This window comes from Odontomachus brunneus, unplaced genomic scaffold (genome assembly GCF_010583005.1).
Source record: "Odontomachus brunneus isolate Ranch 3 - 2012 unplaced genomic scaffold, Obru_v1 Obru_scaffold_004, whole genome shotgun sequence".
NCBI classification, from domain to species: domain Eukaryota; kingdom Metazoa; phylum Arthropoda; class Insecta; order Hymenoptera; family Formicidae; genus Odontomachus; species Odontomachus brunneus.
The window spans coordinates 917,591-931,568 of record NW_022639454.1 but is presented as its reverse complement, the minus strand read 5'-3'; the positions used below and the strand labels follow the sequence as shown (position 1 = coordinate 931,568).

General features: G+C 36.5%; 5 protein-coding genes and 1 pseudogene across 8 annotated transcripts; 3 read left to right on the top strand and 3 right to left on the bottom strand.

The window, feature by feature from the left end:
- Positions 1 to 130: 130 nt before the first annotated feature.
- LOC116846173 (PRKCA-binding protein) lies at positions 131 to 3,964 on the bottom strand. Of its 4 annotated transcripts, none has more exons than XM_032819703.1 (5): positions 3,173 to 3,964; positions 2,985 to 3,044; positions 2,124 to 2,442; positions 1,347 to 1,542; positions 131 to 1,260 (listed from the first exon to the last, which is right to left on the bottom strand). In XM_032819703.1, the coding sequence occupies exons 1-5, from the start codon at positions 3,187 to 3,189 to the stop codon at positions 554 to 556; spliced, it is 1,299 nt and encodes a 432-aa protein (XP_032675594.1). In that variant the 5' UTR covers positions 3,190 to 3,964; the 3' UTR covers positions 131 to 553. The 4 variants fall into 4 exon arrangements, with proteins under 4 accessions (XP_032675594.1, XP_032675600.1, XP_032675614.1 ...); XM_032819709.1 differs by having other exon boundaries at positions 3,459 to 3,964; XM_032819723.1 differs by lacking the exon at positions 2,985 to 3,044.
- A 114-nt stretch (positions 3,965 to 4,078) lies between these two features.
- Positions 4,079 to 6,427, top strand: LOC116846192 (translocon-associated protein subunit alpha). Its single transcript, XM_032819732.1, has 5 exons — positions 4,079 to 4,354; positions 4,693 to 4,869; positions 4,955 to 5,214; positions 5,305 to 5,572; positions 5,834 to 6,427. Exons 1-5 carry the CDS (start codon positions 4,291 to 4,293, stop codon positions 5,917 to 5,919), a joined length of 855 nt encoding a protein of 284 aa, XP_032675623.1. The 5' UTR covers positions 4,079 to 4,290; the 3' UTR covers positions 5,920 to 6,427.
- Positions 6,428 to 6,576: 149 nt separating this feature from the next.
- LOC116846198 (derlin-1) lies at positions 6,577 to 8,117 on the top strand. The gene is made up of 2 exons (XM_032819739.1): positions 6,577 to 7,197; positions 7,308 to 8,117. Exons 1-2 carry the CDS (start codon positions 6,759 to 6,761, stop codon positions 7,631 to 7,633), a joined length of 765 nt encoding a protein of 254 aa, XP_032675630.1. The 5' UTR covers positions 6,577 to 6,758; the 3' UTR covers positions 7,634 to 8,117.
- A 250-nt stretch (positions 8,118 to 8,367) lies between these two features.
- Positions 8,368 to 9,572, bottom strand: LOC116846206 (60S ribosomal protein L12). The gene is made up of 4 exons (XM_032819752.1): positions 9,401 to 9,572; positions 9,232 to 9,305; positions 8,743 to 9,135; positions 8,368 to 8,413 (listed from the first exon to the last, which is right to left on the bottom strand). Exons 1-3 carry the CDS (start codon positions 9,435 to 9,437, stop codon positions 8,749 to 8,751), a joined length of 498 nt encoding a protein of 165 aa, XP_032675643.1. The 5' UTR covers positions 9,438 to 9,572; the 3' UTR covers positions 8,368 to 8,413; positions 8,743 to 8,748.
- An 831-nt stretch (positions 9,573 to 10,403) lies between these two features.
- LOC116846991 lies at positions 10,404 to 11,452 on the top strand (annotated as a pseudogene).
- LOC116846990 lies at positions 11,307 to 12,829 on the bottom strand. Its single transcript, XM_032821503.1, has 3 exons — positions 12,672 to 12,829; positions 12,397 to 12,566; positions 11,307 to 12,326 (listed from the first exon to the last, which is right to left on the bottom strand). Exons 1-3 carry the CDS (start codon positions 12,827 to 12,829, stop codon positions 11,656 to 11,658), a joined length of 999 nt encoding a protein of 332 aa, XP_032677394.1. The 3' UTR covers positions 11,307 to 11,655.
- Positions 12,830 to 13,978: the final 1,149 nt, after the last annotated feature.

Genomic DNA, 13,978 nt, shown 5'->3' with positions numbered 1-13,978 from the left:
GTATATTATACACAATATATATATACGTTTTTTTATTTAGTTGATAAATATTTATATATTATATATGTATAGTTTATAAATATATATCGCGTACCTACGCATAATCGAAAGAGAAGCACAATTAATGGCATTCTGTATCAAATACAAATATATTGATCCAACTTGATTTACAGGAAACAAAATTTAATAACAGATAATTTGTCCACTAAACATGTCTTAAAGATCGTAAGGATAAGATAGCTATTAAAAATGTGTATTTTACATCGAGTTACGTGATACGCATTAGAAGTAATGATTAGATTCTATAATCTGCACACAACAAATATAATCGCGAGACTTAAATACATTTTTTTGCATCGTAACAAAAAATTAAGTAAATAGCATTCTGTACCATGTCTCGCGATTAAGGAATGCATTACGCAGAAATGCATCAATCATTCGACGCGAACGAAAAAACCAAAGAGCTCTTTCGTATACATGTGTCGAACATTATAAAAGTCATGAATGATTCTTTCAAAAAACATGGAATTCTTCAAAAGCCCAACAAGTATCGCTACGTGTTGTCGGTCGTCTTCGGCGTTATCAATGGAAAAGTCTGCGTATCGATGAGAAGCTCCTCGTCCTGGGCGCTCTGTTGTTTCTCTTCCGGCTCATATTCCTCGATATCTTCGTTGTCCGTTAGCGTTTGCGGCCCAGTGGATTTGTACTGGAACGCGGAGTGCGACAGATCGACCTCGACCGGGAACAGCGTCACGGCAGATAGCAGATCTCGTGTGCTGGCGTAATACTTGGCCAAACCCGCCGCGAACTTCTGCAATTGCCACACGACGTCCTGCACGTGCTTGTTGTCGAGCAACTCCAGCTTCACCAACACATCCGAGCGCAGTTTCGCGAATCTCGCGCGTGCCTCCTGTCGGCACCTGAGTACCAGGCGATACTCGTAGTTGCCCGTTTCCACGCGATACAGCGGCTCCTGCAGAGCCGCACAGCTCTGCTCTTCGTCGTCCAACTCCTTCACTTTCAGACAGTAAGACAGATATTCGAACTTTGCATCGGCGTACTTGCTGATGGTCAACCGCGTGTCCGGTATAGCCTTGTTGAGGTACGTCCCCAGATCGCTCAATATCGGCTTCAGAGTCTTCAACATCGCTACTCCGAACTTTTCCATTTGTCTGTGCTGTTCTCCGAATTGTCGGAAGGCCTCACTAGCGCGCGGCTGCGGTTCTCGCACTCCTATCGCGGCGAAGGCGTCTCCGAATACTGAAGAAAAGAGAAACGAGTAAGTTGATATGCAATTAAGATATACAGCTGTACAACTTAATAATACTCAAGAGGAACGTCCGTACCTTTGTAGATTTGAGTCAAGTCGAAGAAAGCGTGTAACGTAGCCTTGGCGTGCGCAACGAGACCTCTGTAGAAGTTTTCCGTACGTTTCAACGCCATTAATCTCTGAACGAGCGCGTCGTTGCAGAGAATGGCTCGTGACAGTCCGAGTGCGTCGGCCGTTGTACTGCCCATCCCTTCGACTAATCTATGCTTTACCTGTATGAATTCGAAAATTTAGTTACACAATTCTCATGAAATAAACTTATCTAGATGTGTAATAATAAGGTGACTAGATTTCCCAGCCAAAATCCGGAACACTTTATAAGTGTATCGAACAGATAAAAGATAAAAAAGTTGCTAAACATTATTTTTTTATATCTACAAAGTATCTAACGATAATATATATATAGAAAACAATATTTTATTCATAGATATATGAAAAGTAATTTAACAACTATGAAGACTTACTATATATAGTAAAATAGAAATTATTGCTAAGAGAAAACTCGTGTTATTCTTGCTTAAAATTAAGAAGAATCAAAGTTACTATATTTATTTTATTTACTGTACTAGAGCTGTTAATGTTCCTGAGAAGATCTTTCTCTGTCAAAAGTACTTAAAAAATCCTCTGAAACGAGATAAACCAGGATAGTTTGGCTGAAATAAATCGATGTCTCGAATAGCATTCGAAGAAATCCAAGACAAAGGATAAAAAACCGAAACTGCTCCGGATAAAAAAGAACGAGAGACGTCTGGTCACCTTAGTAATTAATGCGTGATTAATATATGTTTCTTGCCTTCTTGAGAGCGATGTCAAGAGTGCGTCCTTGTTTCGGATCAGCGTGTAGCTTGTTGTAGTTGATGCTGACTTGCGAATCGCAGGACTGTATCATCTTCGCGACCTCCACTTTTGTTTTGCCCCTCACTGACGCACCGTTCACCGCCACGAGCTCGTCTCCCGACTGAAGAGTGCCGTCCACTGCCACAGGTGTATTGTCGAAAATTTGTACGATATACAGACATGGACAGAGCGGCGCACCGCCGCCGATACTTATGCCAATGAGATTACTGGCATCCTTCTGTATCACGACGTTCCCAGACGTAATGGTCATGCCCCTGATATTCAAAATGAAAGGAATGAATCTTCAAACAAATACAAGTATGCAGGCAATTTTATGAATGACAAGGTGCATAAGAAAATGTTCTAGACATAAAAATTGAAGTATGCAGCGTAGCAAAAATAAAAATTCATAGGCAACACTTAAAAATTATTTCTGTACAACAGAGAGAAGTTATCAGAAATGATTCTTGCAATTATATTGTTTGTGGAAGCAATAAAATTAAATGAAATTTACATTAACATTGTAAAATTTACACAACATGAATCATTAAACAAAATCTATATTTTATAAAAGAAACAGAAAATTCATTAATACTACTTAAAATTGTATACAGATACTTACTTATTTGCATATCAGTAGCAAGCTACATGTGTAATTTCTCAAACTATGATCAAAATACTTTTAAATTGGGCATCTCTATTAATTTCTCGACATGTTCAATGTTATTTAGTTTAAGTTTTGTTTAAATTACAATGAGTTATAATTCTACAGTATAAATATGTTTCACAATAACAATGCTCAGAAATAAGAACTTACATCTGGTTGACTGGTCGCTGTTGTGTACATTGATCTTGCGCGACCAGCTCTATGTCTGGTCTGAGTCCCAATAAGATAAGCGACAATAGAGAAGAGAGGAATTGAAATTTGGCAGAGAGAGAGGTGTGTGTAAAGCCAAGAGCAGAAATGAATAGAAATCAATGTAACTGTGACGTAAGAGTGCGTACATGCGATCTTCCATCATAGCCAATTGGTGCAATTCGACGTTAGCCGATGGTACGGTGGTCAGAGCAACGGTGGCTCTATCATCCGAGGAGGTCGTTCCGCTCAAATTTCGAGGTATGCCACTGTTCGCGGATAAGGCTGAATCACCTCTCAAACTGTTCCACCGCACCGTGGCATTTCAGGCATGCATGTTACAACCGAAAGAAAGCACATTGAGACTGTGATGCAGCGTGACAGCGAATTATAGCTAATCGACACAATCAACATCCACAATCCTCCATAACCAACATTTTGTCCTCCTCGAAGAAGAAATCGTCCTCGAAATCCATGCCTAAGCCCGTCATATCCGCCGTCTACGAGGTTAGCACGTTCGTTAATTACTTTGGATTTTTCTCGTGCAACTTCTATGCGATTTTATTCAGAGTCAATGAAAAATACACTACGACAGATGAAAAATAACTCCGACAGATAATCCGGTTAATCCGATATTAATCTTGTCTAATAAATTATTTGTAAGTAGTATATTAGTGGAGAATAAAACAGATTTGATTCTACATTTAGAAAAGAACTAAGATCTAGATTTTTAAAAATAATCTGATATTGACAATAAAAAATAATTCGACGCGAGGTGTGTTTCTCTCATCTCCTGTCACTCGTAAACGGACAGGTGTCACTTCGTGCCATGGCTCATAGAAAAGAAACTCGGTGAAACATCAACGTCATCCAACATGATAGCTGCGATCTCGTTCACTGCTGCTTCAGGACCGACCAATTAGCGTGTTTCGTTCGCTTGAGATCGTGCCGTGATTGGCAATCAATGGGCGATCACGGGATGCACTTTTTATCGCAACGGCGCGTCATCTTGCAAGCTTCGCATACTTCCTGGCGGTGTCGCGTCGTCGCGGCGCGCCGCGCTGCGTCGCTCTCTCGGTTCCACGTTGACGAATTGACGACTACCCTGTTGACCTTCCACGTAGCACGCGGTGCTGCTAGTAATGGTGGCAACCGTCACGTTATGCCGGAGCGTCGCGCCGTAGGATCAGTATCGTAGTGAGTGGATGTGAGATCGAATTAACCGGCATTCCTAACTGAAAGGGTGGTCGGCGAGCAGCGTGACACAATGAAGAGGTTTAACGTTTTCCTATTCGTGGCCCTTTCGGCGTTCGCACTTGCGGCGAATGGAGGTAAATACGTGCATTTTGCGCTTCGTTCGTTGACGTATCTTGCACGGCAACTTGCCATTCTGTTCCGTTCGCGTGTTATTGCAAATATTCGATTACACGGCTGTTGAATTTCTTCCTTCTGGGAAAAATTAATCGATAAAGCGAAAGTCTCGAGCAGAACCCGATTCGCGCGGTTAGGCAGAGCTCTCCGGTGCTCCGAAGATTCACCAGCTGTCGTTATGTCGATTCTCAGATGTGTATTTAGAAAGATGATACGTGGGAGCTGTTGTCTGTAATACTTTTACTACATGCGGCAGGATAACAGATGCTCATATATATGTCGTGTCTGTTTTGACTAGGATATGGTGTTTATGCTCAAGAAGATGAGAATATTGATGATATCGTCGATGTGGAAGGTGAAGAAGGTAGTATAATAGCAGATGAAGAGACAGAGGAAGATACGAGCAATGCTTCGGCTGATGCTGATACGACAATACTTTTCACAAGACCCATTCACAATGCATTATCTACTCTTGGTACTTTCATTGCTTTTTTGGTTATTAAGACTCGAATTAGAGGTAATTATGTATGATATACTAAGATGTATTATGTATTTCACAGAATTACCAGCTGGAAATATAGTGGAATTTCTTGTTGGTTTCACCAACAAGGGTGAGGATGACTTTGTTTTGGAATCATTGGATGCTTCTTTTCGTTATGCAATGGATTTTAACTTTTATATTCAGAACTTCTCAACATTCACATTTAACAAGGTTGTGAAACCCAAGCATGAAGCCACCTTAGCTTATTCCTTTATACCAGCTGATAACTTTGCTGGAAGACCATTCGGTTTAAATGTTAATCTCAATTACAGAGATGCGGTAAGTGTAAAATTGTACTTATTATTCAAAAATATGCATTTAAGCCAAACAAATATGCATATGTATCAATGTTGCATTATATTTTTACAGAATGGAATTTCCTATAATGAAGCAGTTTTCAATGAAACTGTACAAATTATAGAGATAGACGATGGTCTTGATGGAGAAACTATCTTTCTCTATGTATTTCTCACAGCGTGTGTTATATTGACGCTTGTGGGAGGTCAGCAATTATTATCATCTCTGGGACGCAAGTCGCGCTCCTCTACTACCCGTAAAGCGCCTGTAGAAATGGGCACATCTAATCCTAACAATGTAGATTACGATTGGCTGCCAAAGGAAACTCTTAACAGAATTAGTAAGTAATAGATCAGAAGCCAATGAGCATCTGCTTATATCAACTAAAGTCTGAATCAGAATTACATGGTATTCCGCAAAACGCTCAGACTTTAAGAAAGTATAAAATAGATATATTTTTCCTGGTCTTCCATAAAATATTCCAATCTTATTTCAAACCCCACAATTAATGTTATATATTTTTTTATTAATCTGTTAACATGTTAAGAGAAACATTGCATAAACAAAAATGAAAGTTCTTAATCAATAATACTTTTTACAGATAAATCTAGAGGTATGGTACCTAGGTTTTCAAAGCAAAGTCCAGGACAAAGAAAAGCAAAAAGAACAGCTGGTTCTGATGACTGAACTATGTTAATATTTATGTATGTATATTATTTAAAAATGACACAAGAGAATCTGTATTGTGCGATCGCAATAATTTTTAAAAAACCATCTGGAAGTTCCACAATCTTGATGTTTTGATTCGTGTAAAATATTTTTCACATAATTATAATTAGTAATGAAAAATGAAAATTTTTAATATTTAAGGCAATAATGCAGGGAGAATCATATTGCTGATATATTTTCATCCCTATGATTTATACATATATATTCAATGTCTTAATAAAGACATGATAATATAGCGATACTCAACATTTTTTGTTTGCACAAAAATCTGCATATAGAGTCACATTGTACTTAGCGTAATGAATATTATTTTTTTTGTCCAGAATAAATCTTTCCATTTTTCTTTTCGTTTTCTACGTCATCTCGAACAACATGAATGCGTGCGTGCGTGCGTATTGTACGGAGGCGAAAATTGTGATTATTCTGTAATTATTTTACTAATATATGCGAGTATGTTCAAATAAAACAATTTTGTATAAACAACTCTACCAAACTTGACTGTTTCAAACTCGATGTTTTACAACAGATAGACGGAGATCACGTATCTTCACAGACATAGGGAAGGTAGGAAATACCGCTACTGGATTCTCAGAGCGTGACATGCAATACCGTTGTTTTTCCATGACATAACCTCTATGCGCATGTCGCACGTACACGCAATCTAGGAAGACGCTGTCGCAGACGTGTCGCACGTTTAGCGGTCTAATCAACACGTCATACTTCATAGTCGCTGCTGGTCACTTGCGAACAGTTAGCTGTTGATTCTGAAAGAGAACGGCGTTGGAGAATCGTGCAAAATGTCAGACGTGAGAGACTGGTTCGGCTCGTTGCCGATATTCACGAGATACTGGTTGTTGTGCACCGCCGTCTTGACGTTACTCGGCAGATTTGGTTTTCTCAGTCCGCATCTGCTCATACTGTGGCCCGATCGATTTTTAAACAATTTCGAGATTTGGAGGGCAGTAACAAGTGTTTTCTATTATCCTCTCAGCCCGGGTTCGGGCTTTCATTTCTTGGTCAATTGCTACTTCCTGTATAATTATTCGTTGAGGTTAGAGCGAGGAGAATACGATGGCAAACCCGCGGATTATTGTTTCCTTTTGTTGTTCAATTGGATATGTTGTGTCATCATCGGGCTTGTTGGCGACTTCTCCTTGCTCATGGATCCCATGGTGCTCAGTGTATTATATGTATGGTGTCAGTTGAATAAGGATGCTATCGTAAACTTCTGGTTTGGTATGTTGTATTTTTTTTTTATATTCCAATGCTTTCTTTATACGATAACTATACTAATTAATTAATAATAATTTCAATGTTGGCTTATGAAATGTTATTTAATATCACAGGTACACAATTTAAGGCTATGTATTTGCCCTGGGTCTTATTTGGATTCAACTTGATTATTTCTGGAGGTGGAATGATGGAGTTGTTTGGTATTCTGGTTGGACATCTGTATGTCTTTTTGAAATTTAAGTATCCTCAAGAACTTGGTGGGCCGGAATTACTGAATACTCCAAGGATACTTGAAAATTATTTCCCACCTCAAAGAAGTGGTGTTCGATCATTCGGAGCTCCACCAGTATATAGGCCAGCAAGGGAACAGAATGCTCAAGGAAGGAATATATTCGGAGGACACAATTGGGGAAGAGGTCAGGTGTTGGGTCAACAGTAATTAAGTAATTTTGCATAAAAGATAAATCATTATTATAACAAATTTATTATTCCATTATACATACTTTGTGCTCACGAGAGCAACATTTGTTTTTTTTTTTATGTCTATGTCACCAATTCTTCCAAGTATCTTTATAAACTTTTGCATATATAATTCCAATAATTGAAACAAAAATCCAGAATATGCAATTTGATTAGCAAAAAACGTGTGTATATTACAAATTTAAAAGACTAAAGATATTATGAAATATTGTAAAAACACTTGTAACAATGTTAGTGGTATATACATATTTTGGCGACAATGAACATTTTATCAGTTTAAAGCAGAGGACAAATTATTTAATGTTTTATGAGGCATTAGTTTCCATGGTTAATAACCAATCACAGATTGCACTTAGACACGCTCATCTCATAAAAGTTTGTATATATAATTTTCTGTACATTTTTTCATATATATAGTAATAAATGAAGATATGGGACTGAAATATAAGAAATTTATAAATTTTACAATGCGCGTGTTGAATAAATACAAAAAAATGTGAATATACCTAGTAAAAATCTGATATTAGGAACAAACTAAAATCAACTGTGTGTCTCTGGAATTTCTTGATAATTTATAAGACACCATAAATTCGCGATGTTCATACAACAATTTTTAACAACAGTTATAGTTAACACTATAATGTATACTTAAGAAATAAATAGATTATATAAAATAGTAAAAAAAGTACAATATTCAGTTATTTTCCAAAACTTTTTATTTTCTGCATCTTACAAAAGTCTGAAAAAATAGAAAACAGAGAATACTTAAAATATATAATCCTATTGTGCATACTATTATATGATTTTTTATTGAGGTTATCTCCTCAATGGCTAAATTAGCTTGCTAGCACATAACATCAATTAGTTAAGGCTAAGCAAGTGGATGGGATGCCAACCCCTACCAAAGGCCCATAATTAATACTTTTCACTGAGACTATCACAAATTGAAAAACTAATAAAACTGCTAATAAAAAATTTCACAAATATATATAATCAACTGCAAACTTGTTCAAATATTGTTTCTTTGTTGTATCAATGAGAAGAATTAATAATAGGCCTTATACCTACCAGCCATTATTCCTCAGGAACTTCTAGTTCTCCTGCATTAATGTCATCTATGAGGTCATGGGGTGGCCTGCCTTCTACGGTACACCCAACCGATTGGCATGTACCCAGGATCTCTTTGACAGTGCCGCTAAGTGTACGCGACATCGACCTTGACCTCATAGCACGTGCAATGGAGACTATGTCATCAAAAGTTAGATTACCACTGTGCTTGATATTTTTCTGTCTCTTGCGGTCCCTCGGTGGTTCTTTAAGAGCCTTAATGATGAGAGAAGCTGCAGATGGTACAACTGAGATTGTAGCCTGTCTGTTCTGGATAGTCAGTTGAACTGTGATTTTCAGACCCTTCCAGTCACTAGTGGCCTTGGCGATATCATCACCGACCTTTTTCGGCGACTGTAGAGAGGAGAATGAAAGTTTTTAGATAACAGTCCACACATAACCTATTCCAGACTAATCCTCGCATAAATGAAGTTTTTTTTTGAAACTTACTAAACCAAGAGGACCAATTTTTGGAGCAAGGGACGAGGTAGCTCCTACTTCACCACCAACGCATCGCAAATATACTGTATTCGAAAACAATAGTTTTAACATACGTATTTTAAGGTTATAAAGTTTTACAAAATCTAAGCGTGTTATAGAAGAAAATATAAAAAAATACCTTTCTTGATTTCATTCGGATCGAACTTAGGAGGCATTGTAATAGCTTTTGCAAAAAATTCTTATAGGAAAACGTGGATGTAAGTCGATTACGGAGCACACGTCCGAACACGATAAATCTTTCCTTAAAAAGAAACTGCTATAGAGAATGGAAACCAATACAATATCCAATAGCAGGCTCCTACTTTACGCATGCGCAGAAGAATTCCTATTGCGCAAAAATCTCCTGGAAACTCAGGGTGCAAATCCATGCAACGAAATAGCGGAGCGCGGAACGAGAGCGGAACCAATCATGAGCGGAAGCAATCACGAGTGAAAGCTGTGGAACGCTCATGATTGGTTCCACTCTCGTTTTGCGCTCCGCTATTCCGCTGCATGGGTTTGCACACTTAAAGTGTCTTTACATGGGAGCATCAAGCTTCGAGCGTTAAAGCGGTAGCCAATCAACGTGCTACTTTCCGCAAGAACTACAAGTTCTGGAACCTGATACGTTGATTGGCTAACGCTTTAACGTTCGACGTTGGGACGCTCCCATATATTGGCACCTTTATAGCAAAACTCCTCTACGCGCCATATAGTAGTATAAAGGGACGTCTACATTGGAAGTAAATAGCAAGAAGTAAGAATAAGAAATTGACCAACCACAGTCGAATGTGAGAAGAATAATTAACTATGATTGGTCAATTTCTTATTCTTACTTCCTACTTCTTACTGTTTACTTCCAATGTAGACGTCCCTTTAAGGGCCATGGCACACAGAAAAACTTAAGCAGTAAGACGTAAGCAGGTTACTCTTGGTCCAATAGACTGTTTGTCAAAAAACTTTTTTTTAATTTTTCGGGCTTATAATTAAACTTATTGATTTGTGCTTTTGGAACAATGTTTGGAACAACTAGAACAATCTATTGCGGTATCAGAATGTTCGATTTTCGAAAAGTGGGGTGCCAGCTCAAAAAATCATTTTTTTTTGTTTTATTCGAAAACCGTTTCGAATGAAGCAATATCACTTTGGAACAATGTGGTACAAAGTCAGAACAATCTGGAACAACTTTCAAAATTATAAATTTCAAAAAGTGGGGTGCCAACTTCATACACTCCAGCCCATGAAGTCTGTTTTCTATTGCTGAATCTAGTGTACACTTTCAGAACTTAAAAAAAGATAGATGTACAGATGTTATTTATTTACAGATATTATTTATTTTTATTTATTTTATCCACGTGTCGTGAGTACTCATGTAGCGTATCAAGTAATTTTGGAAAAACGGCATCAAGTAAAACGCAAGCGTGGCCATTCTATCTGATTTACAGAAAGCAATTTGAAAATTAATAAGGAAACGAAATGGATAATTATACGTGTTTATTTGTTTTTTATCTTTATTTTTCCTATAAAAGACTTTAGATTTAGATTTTTCTATAAAAAGGCAAATTTTCTTTCCATTGTAGATTTTGATCTCGAAGAGTTTGAGGCCAATGGGTTGGAGGTCTTAAAAAATGACTGAACCAATAGAGGATGTAAATCTCATAAAAAAAGAAATTAGTTCAGTAGATGAGATCATGAAAAAAAATTGTTATTACACTTGGTTTTGAAAAATTACGGTTTGTGTCTCCTTATAAATTGAACAAACGCCAACTTAAAACTTATACACGAGAGGCGAAAAGCTGGAACAGGTGCAAAATGGTTTAACATGCGCGCACCTTATGTAACACCAGAGGTTAAGCATGATCTTGAGGTGTTGCAAATGAGATTAGCACTAGATTCAAAGCATTTTTACAAGAAGAATGACAGGAAAGGATTGCCAAAACATTTCCACATTGGCAAAATTATGGATTCTCCAGTGGATCATTACTCCGCACGTCTCACAAAGAAGGAGCAGAAAAAAACAATTGTCAATGAGCTCATGACTAATGTAGAGTTTACAAAATATAATAAGTGCAGATACAAAGAGATTATTGAAGAAAAGAAGTCTCAGTATAAGGCACACAAATACACAGAGAAACTGAAAAGAAAAAAGAAGTAATCTATTATCATTGCATCACAGAACTTATTTTCTTCATTTGAGAAGTGTACTCTGGGGCTGTGTATATACATTTTGTTCGTAAATAAACTTTATATATGTATTATTTTGTATATATTAATGCTACTAGTTATTACAAAATTGAATATAAAATTATATTTATATTATAAAATTTATATTTATATTAATATATATTTATATATATTATATTTATATTAATTTATATTTATATTATAAAATTATCATTTTAAACAAAGTGGAATGTCAGAAGAAGATATTTCTTTATTGGAAAGTGTAGTAAATTGTATAGAATTGTCAAGAAATACTGGCAAATATTCAGAAGATGCTTCCTTATTAGACATTGTTGATTGCACAGGATTGTTAAGAAATACTGGCAAACGTTCAGAAGGCACTTCCTCATTAGGCATTGTAAATTGCACAGGACAATTAACAAACACTGGCAATTCTTGAGATGTTACTTCTTGGCAATATTGTTTTCTTATATTTGATGGCTCTTTTGGATCACCAAAAATTATAGGAACAGGTAATTGTTCTTCAGCTATTGAAACCACACTATGAGCTATATATTTGTCCATTGTCTCACAAGAATCTGCCATAGTGAATTTCATTAAATCCGACACAATTTCACTAGCAGCATCTGTAGATTTCTTACAAATTAAAGCATCATCAGTTGCTTCTGATGAATTTTTATTGGCAGCTTCTTGTAAGTCATCAAATTTCTTGTCATCATGATATATTTTATTAACCTCTAATTTGAAAGAGGATTCTAATACCAGCGAGTCATCAGATGTGTCTTTTGGAAGTATCTGTTCTTCTAATATTTTATGTATCATCGCATCGCTTGTATCAATAGAAGCAATTGGACCATATTCTGGCCTCTCTGGTCTCTCCTCTGTAATTAAAGAATAAAATTAGTTTGTCTTTACATATATTAAAGACTATTTTACTATCATGAATATTACGTAGTAATATATCGCATGCTATGTAGTCAGCAGCTCTGAATAATTCAGCTTTTATAAGAAGACCCAATAAAAGTTCCAATGTTGGCCTTTCTCTTCCCATAGTACTCCACTCATCTAAAAATATCTCTGCTGCATTACGGTTATGTTGATGTGCGGCTTGTTCAATCATCCTACAATGAAAATATTAATTATTACCATTATGTGATAATCATATATTATATATATATATATATATATATATATATATATATATATATTTAATATATTTAACATACTCGATATGCTCACTGCTGAATTTGGAAACATTTTCTTCTTTTGGCACAATAGCCATTAGTTTTTTCCAATTATCGGATACACTTAATATAGTTCCTAACTTATATAGTTCAACCGGTTTCAGTTTTCGTATTTCCATATTCAAACACGCACGAGACATTTTGCAAGTAGCAAGAATAAATAAACAAATGAACAAGAATAAATAAACAAATTTGTGCACTGAATGCTAAATACTAAAGAACTTCTAGTACAGAGAATCGCCAACTTGGTCACGTGTCCAGATTGGCTGGCATAAATATATACGGATTTAAAGGCCAAATCACACTAGCGATTGGTGATTGACGATTGACAATTAAAGATTAGATTTTAACGAATCAACAAGCTTCAGCCTTGGCTTGCTTTGTTCCAATTGGTCAAGTTCCAATCTTCAATCGTCAATCATCTATCGCCAATTGTTAATGTGATTTGGCCTTTAGATATTACGACGCCAATGCAGAACAAATGCTTATATTTATATACAGGGTTGGCAAAAAGTTCGGAAACGGTCAAATATCTCGAAAAGGATCAACTGTAGCGAAAAATATGTAAGTAGCAAAGTTGTAGTGCTTAATAAAATGTACCTAATGATGGCTAAAAATTTGACTTTGGGTGGAGAACGAAGGTCATACGAAAGTCAAATTGAATTTTTTTAAATTGGATCCCCCATTTTTTATTACATATTCTTGTAGCTTATTTCAAGGGCTTTCCAAAAACCTATAATAAAGTATTTTTTAGGCATATTTACTGAATAGATCAGCTACTTCTTGATATGATCTAATGCGATCTCCAGATCCTCGATAAATAAGCAGCATTATTCTTTCTTTTTCGGTCAACATTTTCGAAAAAGAAATTTGAAATTGTAATTGGAAAAAGAAAGAGAAAAGACAGAATGAGATACGAGAGAGCGCGACTCGTTTTTTAAAATACAAAGATCGAGAAGCGTTATCGTGAAGCGCGGGTATGCGCGAGTTTCGACTGAGTACGTGTGATATTACGTCGTGAATAAATAACCGCGTTCGATGAGAGCGAATGAACAACTAAGCCGGTTATATCGTCTAGCTCGAGACACGAAAGACAAAGTTATTCTTGTTTTTCTCTTGTGTTTATGTTTTTTAGGCTCCCAGCCTAGTTGTTCATTCGCTCGCATCGAATGCGGTTATTCATTCACGACGTAATATCACACGTACTCAGTCAAAACTCGCGCATACCCGCGCTTCACGATAACGCTTCTTGATCTTTGTATTTTAAAAACGAGTCGTGCTCTCTCGCA